The sequence below is a fragment of the Myxocyprinus asiaticus genome, chromosome 11 (genome assembly GCF_019703515.2).
Source record: "Myxocyprinus asiaticus isolate MX2 ecotype Aquarium Trade chromosome 11, UBuf_Myxa_2, whole genome shotgun sequence".
Lineage (NCBI taxonomy): Eukaryota > Metazoa > Chordata > Actinopteri > Cypriniformes > Catostomidae > Myxocyprinus > Myxocyprinus asiaticus.
The window spans coordinates 44259164-44278257 of record NC_059354.1 but is presented as its reverse complement, the minus strand read 5'-3'; the positions used below and the strand labels follow the sequence as shown (position 1 = coordinate 44278257).

The window sequence follows — 19094 nt, the reverse complement described above, 5'->3', positions numbered from 1 at the left end:
TCATGTCCATACATTGTTCCCAAAGTAATTTTTCTTTGGCCAAGCGGTTAAACTAAATCTGGTGGAACTGATAGCATGACATAACATGGGTCAGCACTCTTGGACAGCTTATGCTACACTTGTATATAGATGGGCAATGAATCTCCAAATGAAACAGGATATTCAATGACTTGATTTTATCCATCAGGAATTGATTAGATCTGGAAAAGTGGGTTGTACTGACCAGAATGCAGACGGGTGATTGGAGGGAGGCGGATTAAAGTGTAAAAAAAACCCTGATGTCAGTCAAAATGAAAAGTAATTTCAGAGGCGGAGCAATGTGTAATATTTTGATTAAATATCACAAACAATTTATTTGTATTTATTTATTTGCTTTAAAATAACATGCACCAATGAATGCAGAATAAGACTGGCAACGTGCATTAAGAATGTAAATTGCATCAAATTTGATTTCATGTTGAATTTAAACAATTAACTTGAAAGTTCTTTCGCTGAAATAGGTCTGTTCTTACTGAAATTCGAACAATCCTACCTGCTCAGAATGTGCAACCAGCAGTAAAAACAGTGATATGTAAAGCCTAAACTTGGGTAGCACATATCGAGGCACAGGAGAACCTGTGCATTAAAGGTGATAAAAACCTAGGTAGCACATCTTGTCAGCCGGATAATACCTATCAGGATGTGCTACCAGCATAGCTATCAGATAGTGTGATATGGCATAAGGCTGTACTAAGCCCTAACCCTAACCCCAACCCTAAATCCATGTGATTATTGCATTGGTAGCACATTCTGATAGGCAGCATATATTTTCAGGACAACCCCAGTGGCATAGGCTGGAAGTGTTGTTAATTGTATGGGCACATGTGAGCTCCAGTCACAGAGTGGCGCCAAAAGCAATTTCTAAAGCAATTTGTATTTGTAGCTGTATATGTAATACAGTCAACCGGAATGCATATTTTTTTTAACCCTACAGCACAACCTCTTCAATGGAGTACAAATGTATTCTTAGAGGAAAAATGCAACCTCCAAATCACACTTTTCATTGTTTATGTGACCGCAATTACTTCCATGGGACCAGAACACTATCAATAGTGCTTAATTAAAAGGTGATCGTGTTTGAACTGATCAAAAAATATCTGATAGGGCATGCCGCTTAATTTGGCAGAGTGAGGTCGATTTCAGAGTACTTGAACATTAACAAGTAACATTGATTTCCCATGTGATCATATTGCTATTCCATGGAACAATGTCAGCACTCATTGGATAGCATACTGTATATACTGTGTTTTACTCACAAATTCAGAAATGTAAAGGAATGCACAAAATGCTCATTAAAGTGCCAAAAGAAAGTTATAAAATTATTCCATGTGTTGGAGTGGTGTTTGTGGGCACTATAGATGCTCACTGTTGCAGCTGTCGGCAGCTGTCATTGCAATAACTCCCAAGAGTAGGTTGTTTAATTAAAGCCAATATGTATAGCTCTATTACTGTAGATTACTGTAGTACCAGGCCCTACAATGACCCACAGTACTGAGAAGCATAAACAGAGACTCACTCTTTCCCTGAGAGCAGGAATGGTTTTGCAAAACACTTCAACAGCAAGCTTGTTTGGACTGGTTCCAGGTTTGCTCTCTGACGTTACAAACTCATGCAGTGAATTAGACCTGTTTCACACCACATGCATAAGCAGTCTGTAAGCGTAGCTGTAGTGTAATGGAAATAACAGTGCTTTTCACACTGACAGCGTTTCTGCTGTGAAATAGAACTGCAGCTCTATGTTGTAAATGACAATTTTGTTATGTCTTTTAATCACTATCATCAGCCTGATCTCTAAAATGATATGACTGTGGTGACATTTTTGCAAATGGACATTATGTGGTTCAATATACAGTACATATAGCAACAGTTCTGAAGTGAAATGTCCACTGTGGTGCAAAAAGCAAGTTCACCTAAAATTAGGTTTTTAAGGTTAATGCTTCATAGAGTTTTAAATCAATCTAGCCTATCTCACTACCCTAAACCTTAAACTAAACCTAACCGATAGTGCCATAAATGCAAATAAGACACGGAAAACACAAATGCTGAAGCAACTATGTTACTTTGTAATGCTTCTATTACACTTTCAGTTCAAGTGTTGACCCGCGTGATCTTCGGGACTCATACGCTGGTCCTTTGCATTGCAATTGTAACACTCTATGCATTGAGCTACCGTGCAACATCACATTCTAATAAGCTTATAAATGTAGTTGGTAATGCAAACGTTAAAATATATGTATCGCCTAAAGGCCTTGGTATACTTCCTATGAAATCGAAGAACGAATGTGTGTGACGTCATTTAGAACAAAATCTGGCCAAAAAGAAGGTGTTTTTGTATTCGTTTCGGTGGTTCGTAACAGCTTACTGTTCTTATTGGCTGCTAAACACCTTCTTACTTTCACTGGTCCATGTCATCGGTAGGTGTGACCTGGAGCTCCACAGTACAGTACAATATAATAACTCTATTTTTGCAAACTGACTTTTACATGCCGAATTCTACATTTTGTCGCAGTTTCCTGGTGAAATTAACACTAGAGGTGCTACAGCTGTGCGTTTTATTCACTTTCACACAAATCACGACTAAAACGGCTGATTATGGCTTTATAAACACTTTTTTTGTACTATTACACACTGCTATGCTATGATATTGAAACACTTTTACTATAACGCATTATTTGAAAAATAACACATTTTAACACTTGTGTTACAGACTCACCTACATTCACACACTTTATTCCAATGTGATTAGCTTCCGCAGTAGCTCACCTGATAGAGTGTTGGACTATGGACTCAGAAGCCAGCGGTTTGAGACCAGTCAAGCATGTAAGCTGATATAAAAGTGACATCAGATGACGTTGTTGCTTCAGAAAATGTACTTTTCATTTCTCATTCTGCTTTTGGACGCTATCTGTTAGGTTTAGGTTTAGTGTAAGTATGTATGTTTTGTGTCTACCAGTCATTTTATTTAGATCACTGTTAATTAGGTTTAGGGTAAGAATTAGGTTAGGAAGGTCCATTATACTCATTAAAACCATCTAAAATTCACCTTAAAAACCTTGTCTGATTACAACACCATTTCACTCGCTTTTGGTGCCCCCCGCTGGACATTTCACTGGGAAACTGCAGCCAAACGTGTAATAAGGCATGTAATTTTGTTTCGCAAAAATGTTGCCACTGTCAGGTAATATTCATGAGACCAAGCTGTAAGATAGCATTGTGTAAGGAACAAAGCAAAACATAACTTTTTGTGAAATAATAATCTGCCGTTTTAATTGTGATTTTGTGAAAGCGAATTAAGGTAACCGTTGTTGCAGTGCCTGTATATTTTACCAGGGAACTGCCGTGACACGTACAACGAGCCACTTAAAAAACATTTTGCAAAAATTCAGGTATAGTAACGTGATTCTATGAGACTAGGTTGTATAAAAAAGGTTATTGGAACTGAGCAATTTAAAGAACTAGTACAAACTTGATTGTCATACAATCTCATTTAAATGACGGTGGGTGATACATTTGCATTCAGACACCCCAAACACCAAAGAGTTAACTATAAATGTATAAAGTGCCTGTACTTAGTCAGACATACTTAGTGTTTTTGTGCCTGTGACTGCCTGTGACTGCAAATGGACAAAATGTCCATTTGCGAAATTGATGTCATTAACAATGCATAAAAACATAACATGGTCATGTCACCAGTCAGAAGTGTTTAATAAGGGCTGTAAATGGAGTATTAGACTGTATAATGGACTCAAGTTAGATTTTTTAGTGAGTTGTGTACAGTATGTGAAACCAGACCCACTGAAAATGTGTTTTTACAATAATAGCTGTTTCAATAATTCAACATTGCATGGGTTTATATGCAACTTCTTCCTATAGGAATGACATTTAGGATCAAGCATATCTAATGCACATCTAAATATAAGAGAGAACTACAGAAATATCATGTAAAATGTAATTTTTTCTTCTAATGAACATCATTCAGCAAGCCCAACAGCTTAATTTCGTCATCCACGATAATGTTACGCTCCTAGTCTTGGATCTCGATGTCTCTGAGATTTTTGCCAAAGGATTCTCTTCCCCACACTGCATTGTTCTTTCTCTGAAGAATGTTTAATCCTCCGAAAGGGAAAATTCAGCGCAGCTTCAGCTTGTGATGAGTGTTTTGTGTCCATTGTATGCACAGAGCTTAATGGAGCATTGCAACATGTCAAAGCATGCTGGCATTTTTGAGGTTCTCCACCTCAACGGCGCTAGAAAAATATCCCTTCCCCATACATTCCCATTTTCATCGGCAAACACTGCCCGATGTTCGACACCCTTCCCAAACAAGTATACAAAGCAATGTCAAATGAACATTTTGTTTGTGCAAAGGCAACATGTTTTAGGCAAATATAAAAAGCAACAATTAAAAAAACAGTCTCAGCCTAAAAAAAAAAAGTACACTAGTGCAATTTTTCAGTTTTATGAACCTCCTCTCGTCCTTTGGTTTGTCTGTGTGTGATTTTTTTGGGAGGAAAATTAGTGGCGACTCCGTCTCGTGTTGCTCCTGCCTGAGTTTGCTCTGGTCTGTTTGCGCAAAAGCTGGTCCCAACGCTGGCATACATAAAAAAATTAGTCAGGTTAATGGCACACTACCCTCTGCAAAAAGGGCCTCTCTCCATATGTTTATATTCTGTATACAGTACTTATTCAAAGGGTCTACTGGAGTGGTTCTCAACTGGTGGGTCGCAGGTCTTCTCATTGCTAAATGCAAATAGTAAATGCTTAGTTGAAATAAAGTATCAGAATAAATAGGCTTGTTAACTTTTAAAAGAGAGAAAACACTTCCCAAATCTTTTGTTGTTGACCTCAAAGATCATGCGTCCATCAAACTGTATGCAAAAAAACTGCAAAGTGTTTATGTGTTGAGTCGCCACTTAATGTTCAATGTAAAATCGGGGTCCTGAGGCAAAACCAATTGAGAACCACTGATCTACAGTGTTATATTTTTTGTCAGCAGGACAGGCCATAGGACACAGAAATGTGCTACATGATAGCAATGGTGCTACATATACACCGGCCCCCTAAATACTTACATTTAAAAGTAGGCTATAACAAAATATCAATAGTGGCATACAAGCACACTCTTTGTACTGTAGATGCCAGTTGCTTTGAATGTTTTTTTTTTTTTTGTTTTTTTTTAATGCAATGATATTCATACATTTTAAATGTGGTTTAAGTGTCCAAATACTTTTTGGGGTCACTGTAAATGTGGGGAATGTTCTTTTTCAAGGTGGAATCATTCTAGTCTAGAGATTCATACCTTCACTTTGCGTCCCAATTTGTCCTTCCAGTTCTGTGCAATCGATCCATCAATGAGCAACAGTCTATGGGAGAGAATTAGACTTATGAGAACTGCAGTATAATCCATAAATATCACCATTATGAAATGAAATGCATCACCTGGACCGTTCCTCATTCTCATAACCCATGATAATGTATTCCTCATTGGCTGCCAGGGGAGGACATGGACAGCCAGAGTTGTAATAAAGGGTGACGATGTCTCGAGGGATGTTGACCAGAGAAGACTTCAGAACGTCCTTGACCTCGACAATGGCGCTCAGATCATGATTCCGAGTCTTTATCTCTTTCACCTTTGCCCGGATGACTGTGAAGAGAAACATCGGAAGTGTGTCTAGTTATTAATACTGCAAAACAAGTTACGGTTTAACTTTTTGATGCTTTGAAATGAACGTGAATGTGTTAGAAATATGAACCAAGCAAAGCAGTCTTTTGAGACAGTTAAGAACTTCACACATTGTATTTGCACAATACCATTCATGACTTACCGTAATTGTAATTGTTCTTTAAGTATGTCTTTTGACCAAGTCTCACAGACTTGCATTTGCATCGATCTGAAAAGGTAAAGGTATTTACTTTCAGAAATTTTAGGTAAATTTATATTGTACATTTTTGTATCCAAGCAGCAATAACATACTGTACAGTACTTTATTTGTCAGGTAATGTAGCAACTTATTTGCATATAATCTAGGCCTATTTCACAATATTTATCCACAGAATATTAATGAAATATTAAGTCTTTTTGTAAAACATAAATAGAAATAATGAACATAATAAATATACATTTAAATTATAATAATTATACATAAATAGTACCAATAGCTTCTTTGCAGTTGCCATTGTGTGAATCCATTGGGAAGTCTGGATTTCCCTCTGTATGAAAACCAGAACTAAAATTAATGTTCAACCTGCTTGATCTAAACGGTTTAGCCTAGATACTGAAATAAACCTTTTAGCCCAGATACTGAAATAAACCTGTTTAAATCAGCAGACAGGTCTTCAAAGTAGACCAGGATAAATGTTAAAACAGACGTAAAATCAACATTTCAAGAATGATCTTACCAGGGTTACATTTGGAAGGGTCCTGATGGTAAGGATTATCTTTAGGAGAGACATATACAAGGATTATTTACACAGAATGTCAATAATAATAATAATGAGTAACACTATATTATAGTGTCCATATTACACATATTAAATATTGTAAATATTAAAATTAATCACTATAATAATATACTCTGTACTTATATAAATGTAATTTACATGTGCTATAATAATAATAATAATAATAAATAACACTTTAGTGTCCACATTACACAAATTAAATATTGTAAATATTAAAATTAATCACTATAATAATAATAATATACTTTGTACTTAAAAATCCAGTTTACATGTACTATAGTAGTAAGAATAATAATAATGTATAACACAACATTATAGTGTGCACATTACACATATTAAATATTGTAATTATTACAATTAATCACTATAGTAATATACTCTGTTCTTCTATAAATCCTGTTTACATGTACTATAATAATAATAATAATAATAAGTAGAATAAAAATAAAAATAGTAATGTGTCACATTTCATAATAGTGTCCATGCTACACATATTATATATTATATAAAAATTAAAATTATCCACTATAGTAATAACTCTGCACTTATATACGTGCATAGATTACATGTTCAATGTAATAAATAAATAAATAAATAAATAAAACCTGGCCCCTCCGCCTTGACTATAGCCTCAGGTGAGATGCACACTCCTCGGTCATACACGGGCAGCTCCTCGCAGGCCAGGCTTTCCGGCCACGTATGGTTGTACCTCTTCATGACCGGTTCGCAGCCGCACTTGGCCCGCTCGCATACAGACTTGCACGGCTTGATGGGGTCGTGCTGGAAGTCGATGGTGCAGATGGGCGCATACATGGCGCAGAGAAAGAACAACAGGTCTGGGCTGCACTGGGTGCCCAGGAGCCCCTCGAACTGCTCGATGGCGAGCACGGCGTTGGCCTGCGTGCTGTGATGGAGGTGGTTGGGCATCTTGGTCATGTTCCACGGCATGGACTGGCACATGGGGATGCGGATGGGCTCGCAGGACGCCGCCTTGCTGCCCCTGGGGATCTCCAAGAGACAGGCGATGGCCAAGACGTAGATAAAGAACTCGTAAGAAAACATCTCCGTTTGGTATAAATGCACAAATCTGAGAGCAGTATGCGATAAACAAACTATTTATAATTCATTTGGAGATCTACTCTTGCGCGCAAAACCTCAGTGGTCCCCGCCGGTGCCAAGAAAGTTCCTCAAAACAGTTTCACCATACCGAAGTCTTGCGTCATACACTCGAAGAAAAAGAACGCATCTTTTAAAATGCTCTATAAAAATGAGGAGGAAAGCGAAGGAAGAGGGTATCTCATGGAAATGGTGACGCACAAAAGGAGTCGTTGGGTTCCTCGCTCCAGAAGCGCGTTGGAAGTGTTCTCTCCTCCGGCTGAAAGAAAGCAGCTTGAGGCGGCGAAGTGAAGGAGGAGGAAGAGAATAAGGAGGTGGAGGTGGGCTGTGGACCCGGGACACGCTGCTTTATGTCCCCAGCCCACCTCCTCCTCATACATCACTCCCGTCTCCTGTTGCGCTCTCAAACACACGCTCCTGTAGGCGCTAGACTGTTGACTAACTTACTGCTGCCATAAATGACTTTAAGACAAAAGCTATGTTTGAATAAGTCAAATAGTATATAAATAGTTTTGCAGACCTACAGGGAGTGTTAATTTAAAAACAGACACTCTAAGCAGCTGAGCTGTGTTGATTAGGGTAGGCCTAATACAAAGCGAGGTAAAACCAAAAATAATAGAAGGGTCACTCTTTACATGCTCTTGTTACTTTGTAAGTAGTATTGAGTAATTAACTGCAAAGGCTTAATGTGTATTTATTTTGTAGTGCCGACTGAGCACTACAAAAGTGAAGTGGGTTCTCTAAAGCGATTAAAGCCAATATGTGTGTTAGTTTGGAACACCCAATACGAAGACATTTTATTTTGAATGGGAATGACACCTTGATAACATTACAGCAAAATCCATGCTTACTGTATATCTGTTAAAGGGATAGTTCACCCAAAAATGAAAATTCTGTCATCATTTACTCACCCTCATGCCATCCTAGATGTGCATGATTTTCTTCTGCAGGACACAAAGATTTTTATATCTCAGCTCTGTAGGTCCTCACAATGCAAGAACTTTGAAGCTCCAAAAAGCACATAAAGGCAGCATAAAAGTAATCCATACGACTCCAGTGGTTAAATCCTTGTCTTCACAAGAGATATGATAGGTGTGGGTGAGAAACAGATCAATATTTAAGTCCTTTTTTTTTGTTGTTTTTTTTTTTACTACAAATCTACACTTACACCAGCCCTCCTATTCTCCTGTTTTATATGGATTTGCATTCTTCGTGCATTTCGCCACCTACTGGGCTGTTGTGCAAATATGATTTATTTATTATTTTCCTTTGCTTTATCCCTTCCTTTTTTTCTGTATCCTTCCCTGCCCATTAGGTGGTGATATGCTTGAAGAATGTGAATCGCTAAAAAACAGAAGAACACCTCTTGTGAATGCACATAGGAGGGCTGGTGAAAGTGTGGATTTATAGTAAAAAATGACTTAAATATTGATCTGTTTTACATTCACAATTATCATATTGCTTCTGAAGACATGGATTTAACCACTTGGATGGATTACTTTTATGCTGCCTTTGTGCTTTTTGGAGCTTCAAAGTTCACTTGCACTGCATGGATTTACAGAACAGAAATGTTCTTCTAAAAATCTTTGTTTGTGTTCTGCAGAAGAAAGAAAGTCAAAAACATCTGGGATAGCATGAGGGTGAGTAAATGATGAGAGAATTTGCAATTTTGGATGAACTATCCCTGTAAGATTGTTGTTGTAACAGATAAAACTTTTAAGTTGAATACTGCCTCTTTGTTTTTAATTCAACATAATTTTTTTTTACTTGTGTACCATCTCTTCACGTGACACCTGGTAAAGACAAACATGAAAATATATACATACAGTATGTCAATTTCTTTACTGCATTTTTCAGCATGGTCAATCGTGGCATTCTGAGGTCAGATATTTTTGTATAATGACCGCTAAAGTGTACAATTAATCGATGTCCTAGACAAACAATTTCCTATATATTCATGGTCTCTTCTCACACTAATAAATCAAGTTCCAACTTAATAAATACATTGAACTAAATTAAATCAATATTTAATGTCAATGTTTAATGTCCCATGTAATACTTCACATTGGAGCTTATTATGCGATAATGACTATTGATCCCAACTAAAATGTGAAAACAAAAAGGGAGAGCAAACAGAAGTTAAAAACAAGTTGAAAACAGTTTTACTTTTGCTCCATAAAAGTGGCATCTGCACAGCTGTGCTTTGGAGGTGTTTAGAAGATTTAGATCTTCAACTTCAGATCAAAGTGTTTGAGTAGTGCTCGTGTCAGCTTGGACAGAATAGTAAAAATACAGTTTTTAGAACTCATCTTTCATGTCTCTCCATAATGCAAAAATCACTGATGCAACCTTTAACAGGGATCCCACTCTTTCTAAGCAACAAATTTCCATGAACCTTCCAGTCCTTTGTTATTACATGAAGGAAAAATAAATAAATAATCAAAATTCAGATGATTCAGATGATAATGAATCATTTAGACCAATTTGTGAAGTTGCTCACAAAATCAGGCATCACTATAGCTTGCGAATAAGTTTTACTCTACATAATAGCAATATCTTGCCGATAAAATATTTTAGATAAGAGAATCACTAGAAAAAATAAGGATATTTTTAAAGCAAAAAGCCCCTCACCATGGTACAATGATCACACTCATGCTCTCAAGAGAGCAGCTCGGAAAATGGAGCGCAAGTGGAAGAATACAAAATCAGAGGTATTTCGTGGTGCATGGAAGGATAGTGTCTGAAGCTACAGACAGGCACTAAAAGCTGCCAGGTCAGCACATTTTAGCAAACTCATAAAAAATAACCACAACAGTCCTAGGTGTTTATTCAGTACTGTGGCTAAATTGGTAAGGAATAAAGCATCGACTGAACCAGATATTCCATCGCAGCACAATAATAATGACTTCATGAATTTCTTTACTGATAAAATTGAAATAATCAGAAATAAAATTGGAATTATGCCTCAGAAAACAGTGTCTCATAATTTTCCTCACGAGCAACTTCAATCCTTCGCAGTCATTGGTCATGAAGAGCTAACAAAACTTATAGAAACATCAAAAGCCACAACATGTATGTTAGATCCAATACCAACTAAGCTCTTAAAAGAGATATTCGTTGTAATCTCAGAACCTCTTCTTAATATTATTAACTCCTCGCTATCCTTAGGACATGTCCCAAGAAACTTTAAAATGGCAGTTATCAAACCACTTATTAAGAAGCCACAGCTTGACCCTGGAGAATTGACTAATTACAGACTGATTTCAAATCTCCTGTTTATGTCGAAAATACTAGAAAAGGTAGTGTCCTCACAACTATGTTCATTTCTACAGATAAATAGTATATATGAACAATTTCAGTCAGGATTTAGGCCCCATCACAGTACACAAACTGCACTTATCAGAGTTACAAATGACTTGCTCTGCGGCTGCATTTCTCTACTAGTGCTTTTAGATCTTTGTGCATCCTTCAACATGACAGATCACGACATTCGCTTGAATAGGCTGGAGAATTATGTTGGCATTTGTGGACTTGCATTAGCATGGTTTAGGTCCTATTTAGCAGACCGCTACCACTTTGTCTGTGTAAAGGAGTGTGATGAGGAGGAGGGCGTGGCTGGGCCGTGAGGGTGCATGGCCGGCGCTGAAACAGCTGATCAGCGGGAGAGTGAGATATAGGGGAGCCGGAGATGCTAGTTCGAGAGAGAGACGCACGTGGCCGTGTGTTTATGTTTGTTTTATGTTGAGTTTTACCATTAAACTTTATGTTGACTGGTCAGCCGGTTCCTGCCTCCTCCTTGCCCGTCCTTCAACTGTTACAAAGAGGAATTGTCAGATCAAACAAAAGTTAAGTATGGAGTGCCACAGAGATCAGTTTTAGGGCCTCTGCTTTTCTCCTTATATATGCTTACCCTGGTAGATATCAGGAATCATGGAATAAGTTTCCACTCTTATGCCGACGAAACTTTATATTTCTTCAAAACCTGACAAATTTTGCATCAATGAAATCAAAGATTGGATGGCCAGAAATTTCCTTCGACTCAATTCCAACAAAACAGAGGTACTAATTATTGGACCAAAAACCGCTAAAATATAATATGACTCTCGATGGACTGTTACATTGTCTTCTTGAGCGAAGAATTAGGTGTTATATTTGAAACCAATCTGTCCTTTTAAAATCAAATTTCCAGTGTTTGTAGAACAGCATTCTTCCACCTCAGAAATATTGCTAAGTTACGACACATGCTCTCTGTTGCTGATGCCGAAAAACTAATTAATGCGTTCATGACCTCAAGACTAGATTATTATAATGCATTACTAGGAGGTCCTGCAAGCTCAATAAATAAACTTCAAATGGTTCAAAATACAGCAGCCAGAGTGCTGACTAGAACCAAGAAATATGATCATATTAGCCCCATTTTATCAGCATTACATTGGCTACTTGTTAAATTCTGTATTACTTTAAAAATTTTGTTAACTACATACAAAGCTTTGACTGATCTAACTCTGCAGTATTTAAGTGACCTTCTACCATGCTATATTCCATCACGTTCATTACGATCGCAAAATTCTGGCCTGTTAGTAGTTCCTAGAATATCAAAATCCACAAAAGGAGGTCGATCATTTCCCTATTTGCCTCCTAAACTATGGAATAGTCTTCCTAACACTGTTCGGGATGCAGACACACTCACTCAGTTTAAGTCTAGACTAAAGACTCATCTATTTAGCCAGGCATACACCTAATTTATCCAACTCACAATTAGGCTGCTATAGTTAGGTCTGCCGGAACCAGAAACATTTATCATGCTCTATAACTCTTCAAAACATTTTATGGCATCCACGCTAATATTAATTTTTTTGGGATTCATATCCTGAGGTTACCAGAGCCGGCCAGATCCACCTCTGTTCCTGCTTGGTGTCGGACTCCACTGCTATGCGTCTCTGAGTGATAATGACTAAATGCAGCCGGTGCCAACCAGACATCACTTCAGTCTATTACGATTGACTTCAGGGAATGAACTGATGCCAACTCCAGCCATAAGACATCGAATACTTCATATGCCACTGCCTGAACCTTGGACTAGGATAGACCTCACCGAAATGCACTGCTGGTTGAACTGCAATGCACTTCACCGATCTCTGCCTGCATCACCTTGGTCTAATGATGGACAATACTCTTAAAATGGAATACTTAGACTTTCAATTATTTGCCAACAAAAGCCTTCATCGGCCAACTAACAAAGGACAATGCATCTATGTGAACTTCTGCAGTTAATCCAGGCAGAACTTTGAAGACATTAGACATTAATCTTATAGTTCATACAAAATCTTTGTTTAAACACTGGCCCTTAACACTTACTTAGTTTACTAATTTTAAAACCATGGCCTGCACTGCACATAAATAACTAATATTGGCATTATATTCATGCTGGTTAGCCAGGGGGAAACTGGCCCCCACAGTGAGCCTGGTTTCTCCCAAGGTTATTTTATTCCATTAACCACCATCTTATGGAGTTTTGTGTTCCTTACCACAGTTGCCTTCAGCTTGCTCAATGGGGTTCTAAATACAAATATTATTTAATTATTTATCTTTATAGACAATTTACAATCATATTTAATCAAACTACACAATGATGACAATGAAGACTTTACAGCTATTACAGTTTCATTTTCAGTTAATTTTCTGTAAAGCTGTTTTGAAACAATGTGTGTTGTGAAAAGCGCTATACAAATAAAAATGACTTGACATTTTAACTTTTTTTTCCATGAAAACCTTAACATTTCCTGGTATTTCCAGGTTTTCCATGGCCACAGGAACCCTGTTGTTATGTAAAGAAGGGACTGTAATAATTATCTAAGCATTTATTATTTTTACAACACTGAACAGCATAAACTGGACCAGTCAAACTGCATATGACCTGATGTTTATTCATGTTATGGAAGATACACTGTCATTAAAAAAAAAAAAAAAAAAATCAAAACATATGAAACTGGTTACAGGAGGGGTAAAAACAATTGAAAAACATTCAATAAATATGTAAGAATGTTTATTATAGCTCACAGATAGGTACAATGGAGTGTCAATGCCACAAGGCATCATGAAAGTTAGTTAAAAAATTATACTATGCTTTGTACAAACAACACTGGGTTGCTTTTTGAACACGCAGTTATGCACAATTCTGCTGTTTCAATCCAAATGAGATGCTGTTGTATCCATTGATTTGGCAAATATGTCAAAGTAACACAAAAGTGTAATGAAAACAAATGCAAATTCACAGGGAGAGAAAGAAAGAAAAAGAGCACGCAGTAACCCACACGGATTAGATCTAGAACAACATCAAAAGAAGAATCACTGTTTCATAGAAGCATCTGACATCTTAACAAGCATTTAGAATGATGTAGAGTTTTTATAATTCACCATAGCCCTCCCCCCCAAATCCCAACACACACATTTCACTATTTGATGTGTTTGATCCCATTTTTAACCATTGCAAATTAAAACACAACCAAAAGAAAAGGTCAAAAATGCTATTTAGTGTCACTAGTCCCTGGGATAAAACTTGATTATTGTAAGTGGTCAATAAGCCAATTTTTTTTAATTCCTTTTTTCCCCTCAGTGTCATAAAAGTTTTGATCCTTTTAAAAGTCTCATACTGGTAAGACTAAAATGTTGGAGAATCCTACAGAGTAGTATGGAATGAGGGCTCAAGTCTCTGCCCCTTGAGTGTAGTACGCAGAGGAAATCTTATGTAGAAGTGGACACAGACTGCTTGTACACAGCATGGTAGGCGTTCCGGAGCAGAACGTACGGGAAGCAGGATTCCAAGAGATCCATGGTGAGGAATGGTGATTCTTGAACGATCTAGTATTTAAATACACAAATTTTGAAACATTTAGAAAAAGTCTGATAAACACTCTTCTCACGTTCTATTACGCCTAAATTCAACACATTTTGCAGATTAGGCTTTAAAGAGTAAAAAATCTCCCAGACCAATCTCCCACACGCTTTAGAGGCTGTTTACACAAACGCGTTTCTGTGTCCATTTGTGCTGTTTTCCCAATTGTTTTTCCATATAAACATGCATTAGCTGGAAGTCTTTGATTGTTGCATCACTGTTTTTTCTCAGCGTCTCGCGCAGGTGGACCGTATCAAGTTAAAAAAGACTTCAACTTTTAAAAACGCGTCTCAAGACACCCTCATTCTGTTCTATCATTCTGCTTTTTTAGCGCAAGAACGCGTTCAGCCTGAACAGCTTACAGTTCAAAAGAGCTGCAATGTAGTTCCTTTTTCACTTTAAATCTTGGCAGCATTCTCCTTGGCGATCGTGATTTCATGCTTGATTACACTACCTATAGCGCCATCTAGCGCTCTGTGCAAGCGTCAAGCGCTAGGAAGTGTAATCGACATTGAAATAATGATCGTGCCAAGAAACTGCAATGGCAAGATGTACAGTGAAAAATTAGTTATATTTTGGTTTGTTCTCACCCAAAACTGATTGGATCGCTTCAGAAGACATTGATTAAACCACTGGAGTCGTATGAATTACTTTTATGATGCCTTTATGTGATATTTGGACCTATAGATTTCTGGCCACCATTCACTGACATTGTATGGACCTACAGAGCTGAAATATTCTTCTAAAAACCTTCATATGTGTTCTGCAGAAGAACGAAAGTCACACACATCTGGGATGGCATGAGGGTGAGTAAATTATGAGAAAATTTCCATTTTTGGGTGAACTATCCCTTTATTACCATTTCTAGTTATTTGTGGTTACTGGATAAGGATGTTTGAAAAATAATTTTGATTCAAACTGATTCACTAATGAATCATTCAGAACGATTTTTCTGAACACGTTTGACTAATTGAAAAAAAAAAAAGACTAAAAACAAGAATCTGCTCACAAATCGATCATTACTATGGATTGGAAGTAAACAATTTAACTCAACACATGCTCAACAAAAGATATTAAAAATATATTAGACTACAGCAGAACATAACAAGAACAATATACATTGACTAGATACATTTCCATTACTTTTAAGGTTTTATTAATTTCCATTACTTTTCCAGGCTTGGAAAACACAATTTCAAAACTCAATTTCTGACCATAATTCTACTGCTAATTTATGTACTAAAGAGAGATGTGGAAATATGGAAAAAATATTAAACACTTTGTTTAGTCTTGTAACAGCAGTGTGGATTCACTCACCATGTCCAGAAGCAGGTAAACAGACTCTCTGTTCCGTGTAGTGGTTTTATCTGTCTCCTGTCCAATCTTCAGCAGACTGGAGGAGGCAAGCTGAGGAAGAGAGAATTACAGGATTTTAATAAGCAGCAAAGTTACACTGTAGAACTTTCATTGCAGAGTTGCATAAATACAGTGTTTCTTATTGATATGTTGCTGTAAATTGTACAGCGTATGGTAAAAGCAAATATTCAAGTGCATCCTTTAAATACGAGAAATAAAAAACATTTAAAGAATATTTCACCCAAAACTGAAAATTCTGTCAATTTTCAGTGAATAATTATAGAAATTTTGATCTGTTTCTCTCACTCAAAGCTATTGTATTACTTCAGAAGACTTGGAATATAGTGTACGAGAAGTATGGACCACTTTCATGATACTTTTATGGTACTTTGTGTTCTTGAGCTTGAGAGCTCCAATCCCCATTAGGGTATTGAGTCACGACAGAATTAAAAATTTTGGGTGATTTATTCTTTTAATCCATGAATTGGGATGATTACGACAAGCATTCTAACTTACTGCGAGGAACTCTTTCAGCCGATCCTCTATGCTGCCCTTGTGGATAGTGAAGAGCGCTGCAGCAATCTGGTTTACCGCTTTGGCCAGACAGTGAATGTTGTTGCAGTGACCTTAAAAGATTTATAGAGAGTTAACCAACACATGATAATGTCATACGCATTAAATGTGGTTTCGTCATTCCAGCGGTCTGCAGTTCAAATAGCACAGATATAATCGGATTTCATTCGCAGTGGTTCAGTGCGAGTCTGAAATGTAAAAATTGGTACCTTCTATTGCAGGACTGTACTGTGACATCACATTGCTGGCCAGGGTTGGCATGGCAACGGCCACAAAGACCATCAACAGGCAGGCGATCTTGTACTCTTCCTCTGGGCTGATATTCTCTGTTACAAACATAGAGAATTAGGTGCATGATTTTTGCTTTTGGTACCACGGTAAACACTCAAGTAGCCATTGTGCAAGGCAAGAAAATTGCAAGGATTGCATTTTTCTCTCTCTGGACAGTGTCCGAAAATCTGCACGAAGGGCCAAGAAAAACAGCACTAATGTCCAAAAATTAAGTCTTATTTGTGTTATTAATGCAACAGCATTTGGAAGTGATTCAATTAAGTCTATATTGAGTTGACTCGCTATTTAGAAGTGGTTTGGATTGAACCATCAGGGGAATAGAACAAAAACATCAGTGCTGGCCAAGAGGCCCTGGAGGGTCTGAGAGCTGCTCTGAGAAAGTGAAAGGTGTTCACCGGACAGCATTGCTCAGTTCTGGAGAAATATGAGTTATGAGGCAGGAGATATATTTAAGGCTCTTCTCAGGAATCTTATTATTTGAATGGATAATGGATATGGAAAGAGCAGTGTTGGGGAAGCTGCTCTGAAACAGTAGTTTCCCAAGCTACAAGATTCTCGAAATTTGAAGTAGTTCACCATTAGTCAAGCTAACATTTTAGAAACATCAACTAGACTACAAAAAAAAAGAAAATGCACCCTGTGTGAATGCTCCCTAAAGACTAAATTATACTTCGGTTGCCTGCGTGCTGCTAAGTCTAACGCACAGTGAGCACGAAGTAAATTTCATCATGTACACAGTCCGTGCGTAGCCCAATATTTCTAGACAAGCGGAAAGTCCACGTCTGCACCTAACGTTGACTTTCGTTAAGAGTATCACAAAGCAGTCGTAGTGTGACTGGAGTGAAGCATCAGCATTTCCCCTGCGCTGTGTTGGGCTTCCGTCTAACCAGACAATTTGGATGAAGTATCATTTACATCTGCAGTGCCAGCGCTAAATACAAAACAAGACGTTCCCTGCAAGCACTTTTCATGGCAAGTGCAAAGCGAATAATGCGAATGCGACTTCATGATTTGTGTAGCAACGTGAAAAGCCACGATTATTATTAATGAGAGTTTAAGAGATTTAATGCCTATTGCAATGAATACGCAAACTACGTGGACTACATATTTTAATTATTCAACCTCCCACTTAGACTTTGGAAAACGTTTAATGTTCCTTGAATTGGTGCAATTTGAGTTCATTTCTGTCTTTATATTGTGGAATACTTTGTTTGGAAAAATGTTCATACAACATTAGCTACATATTGTTTTCTTTTCTTTCATATTGTTCTCTTCTCTTTTATTCTAAGAAGCAACTAAATGCATTTTGACACATTTTAAAAAGTACATTTAGTGTCAAATTACTTTCGAAATCTGCGATTAATCAGAATTAACTATGAAAAATCATGCGATTAATTGTGATTAAATACTTTAATCGACGACTTTCCGACGCATCGCGATATCAATTCTTAAATCCCAAGATCGATCTTTTACTAAATGTGCAACTCTCTACACTGCCAGTAAATCACTCGCATATGAGATCAAATTTCGCGCTATGCAACAAAAATGTCTGTGATTAGCCACTGGCTAATAAATGTTGAGATGTCACTCACCAGTCATTGAGTAGTATATTGGCGAAGAAGTTCAGCATCCTTTCACTGCGTGTGGAGAGTTAAAAGTTTTATTTGACGCATTCTGTGCAATGTGTGTCCAAAGACGAGAACCACGCAATCCATTTGTCATTAAATCATGTCTATTTTAATATCTTTTCTGTTCTTTACATTTAATTGTTGATTAAAAACAATGAAACAAACATTCAATTCGAAATCACGAATAGCACGGACGAGGTAAAGAAGCCTTTCGAGTCCTCTCTCGTTAATATGTGCTCATTTACAGACTCTTTACAGACCTGCCGGTTTTCTTAAAGAGACATTACTGATTATTAGCACAGTGTTAAACAAATCAATGTAAATACTTGTAAACAGTATAAATTATGCATTAAACAATAAACATGTAACACAGTATAATATATGCAATATAATATATTTATTAATGGAATACATGGATCTGCAAATTTTAAAAAGCTAAAATGTGACCAAAATGATAATATTTCCATAATGTACCTAGTTAGAAGGTCCCCTGTATAATTAACAGCATTAGGTGGGAGAGAATATTTTTCATATGTATGCAAAATGGACATTATAACTGAAATTTTCCCATATTAATCAATATAGAGTTGAAATCGAGAGCTTGTGAATCGTAATCAAATAATCTGTATCAATACCAAGCCCTAGTAAAAACACTTACATTTATAATAATGAGCTGTACAATGCAGTGCAGGGACTCGATAAATCTATTTTTGAACCAATTTATTGAAACGAAC

At 37.1% G+C, this 19094-nt stretch overlaps 2 protein-coding genes across 6 annotated transcripts in view; both read right to left on the bottom strand.

Annotated features, from left to right (window-relative positions):
* Positions 1 to 3436: 3436 nt before the first annotated feature.
* Positions 3437 to 8031, bottom strand: LOC127447922 (secreted frizzled-related protein 3-like). 2 transcript variants are annotated; one of them, XM_051710142.1, is made up of 7 exons: positions 7107 to 8031; positions 6439 to 6477; positions 6193 to 6249; positions 5865 to 5930; positions 5479 to 5683; positions 5339 to 5402; positions 3437 to 4629 (listed from the first exon to the last, which is right to left on the bottom strand). In XM_051710142.1, the coding sequence occupies exons 1-7, from the start codon at positions 7561 to 7563 to the stop codon at positions 4555 to 4557; spliced, it is 963 nt and encodes a 320-aa protein (XP_051566102.1). In that variant the 5' UTR covers positions 7564 to 8031; the 3' UTR covers positions 3437 to 4554. The 2 variants fall into 2 exon arrangements, with proteins under 2 accessions (XP_051566102.1, XP_051566103.1); XM_051710143.1 differs by lacking the exon at positions 3437 to 4629 and adding an exon at positions 4644 to 4779.
* Positions 8032 to 13523: 5492 nt separating this feature from the next.
* The window catches only part of LOC127447907 (nck-associated protein 1-like), a 72559-nt gene continuing 66988 nt past the window's right edge, over positions 13524 to 19094 (bottom strand). For all 4 annotated transcript variants that reach the window (XM_051710090.1, XM_051710092.1, XM_051710091.1 and 1 more), the window contains 4 exons: positions 16651 to 16767; positions 16385 to 16494; positions 15830 to 15919; positions 13524 to 14478 (listed from right to left, as the gene is read on the bottom strand). In XM_051710090.1, coding sequence (XP_051566050.1) covers positions 14362 to 14478; positions 15830 to 15919; positions 16385 to 16494; positions 16651 to 16767 — 434 coding nt within the window. In that variant the 3' untranslated portion in view covers positions 13524 to 14361. The remainder of the gene's footprint in view (positions 14479 to 15829; positions 15920 to 16384; positions 16495 to 16650; positions 16768 to 19094) is intronic.

Bases quoted from the DNA above. Each gene is read 5' to 3' on its own strand.
- LOC127447922 (XM_051710142.1), bottom strand. From the start codon at position 7,563: ATGTTTTCTTACGAGTTCTTTATCTACGTCTTGGCCATCGCCTGTCTC. The intron at 6,478-7,106 runs GTTTTATTTATT...TCTCTCCTAAAG, and splicing joins AGTCAAGGCGGAGGGGCCAG to ATAATCCTTACCATCAGGAC. The intron at 4,630-5,338 runs GTATGAATCTCT...TATGTATGCCAG, and splicing joins AATTGGGACGCAAAGTGAAG to CGTTGGGACCAGCTTTTGCG.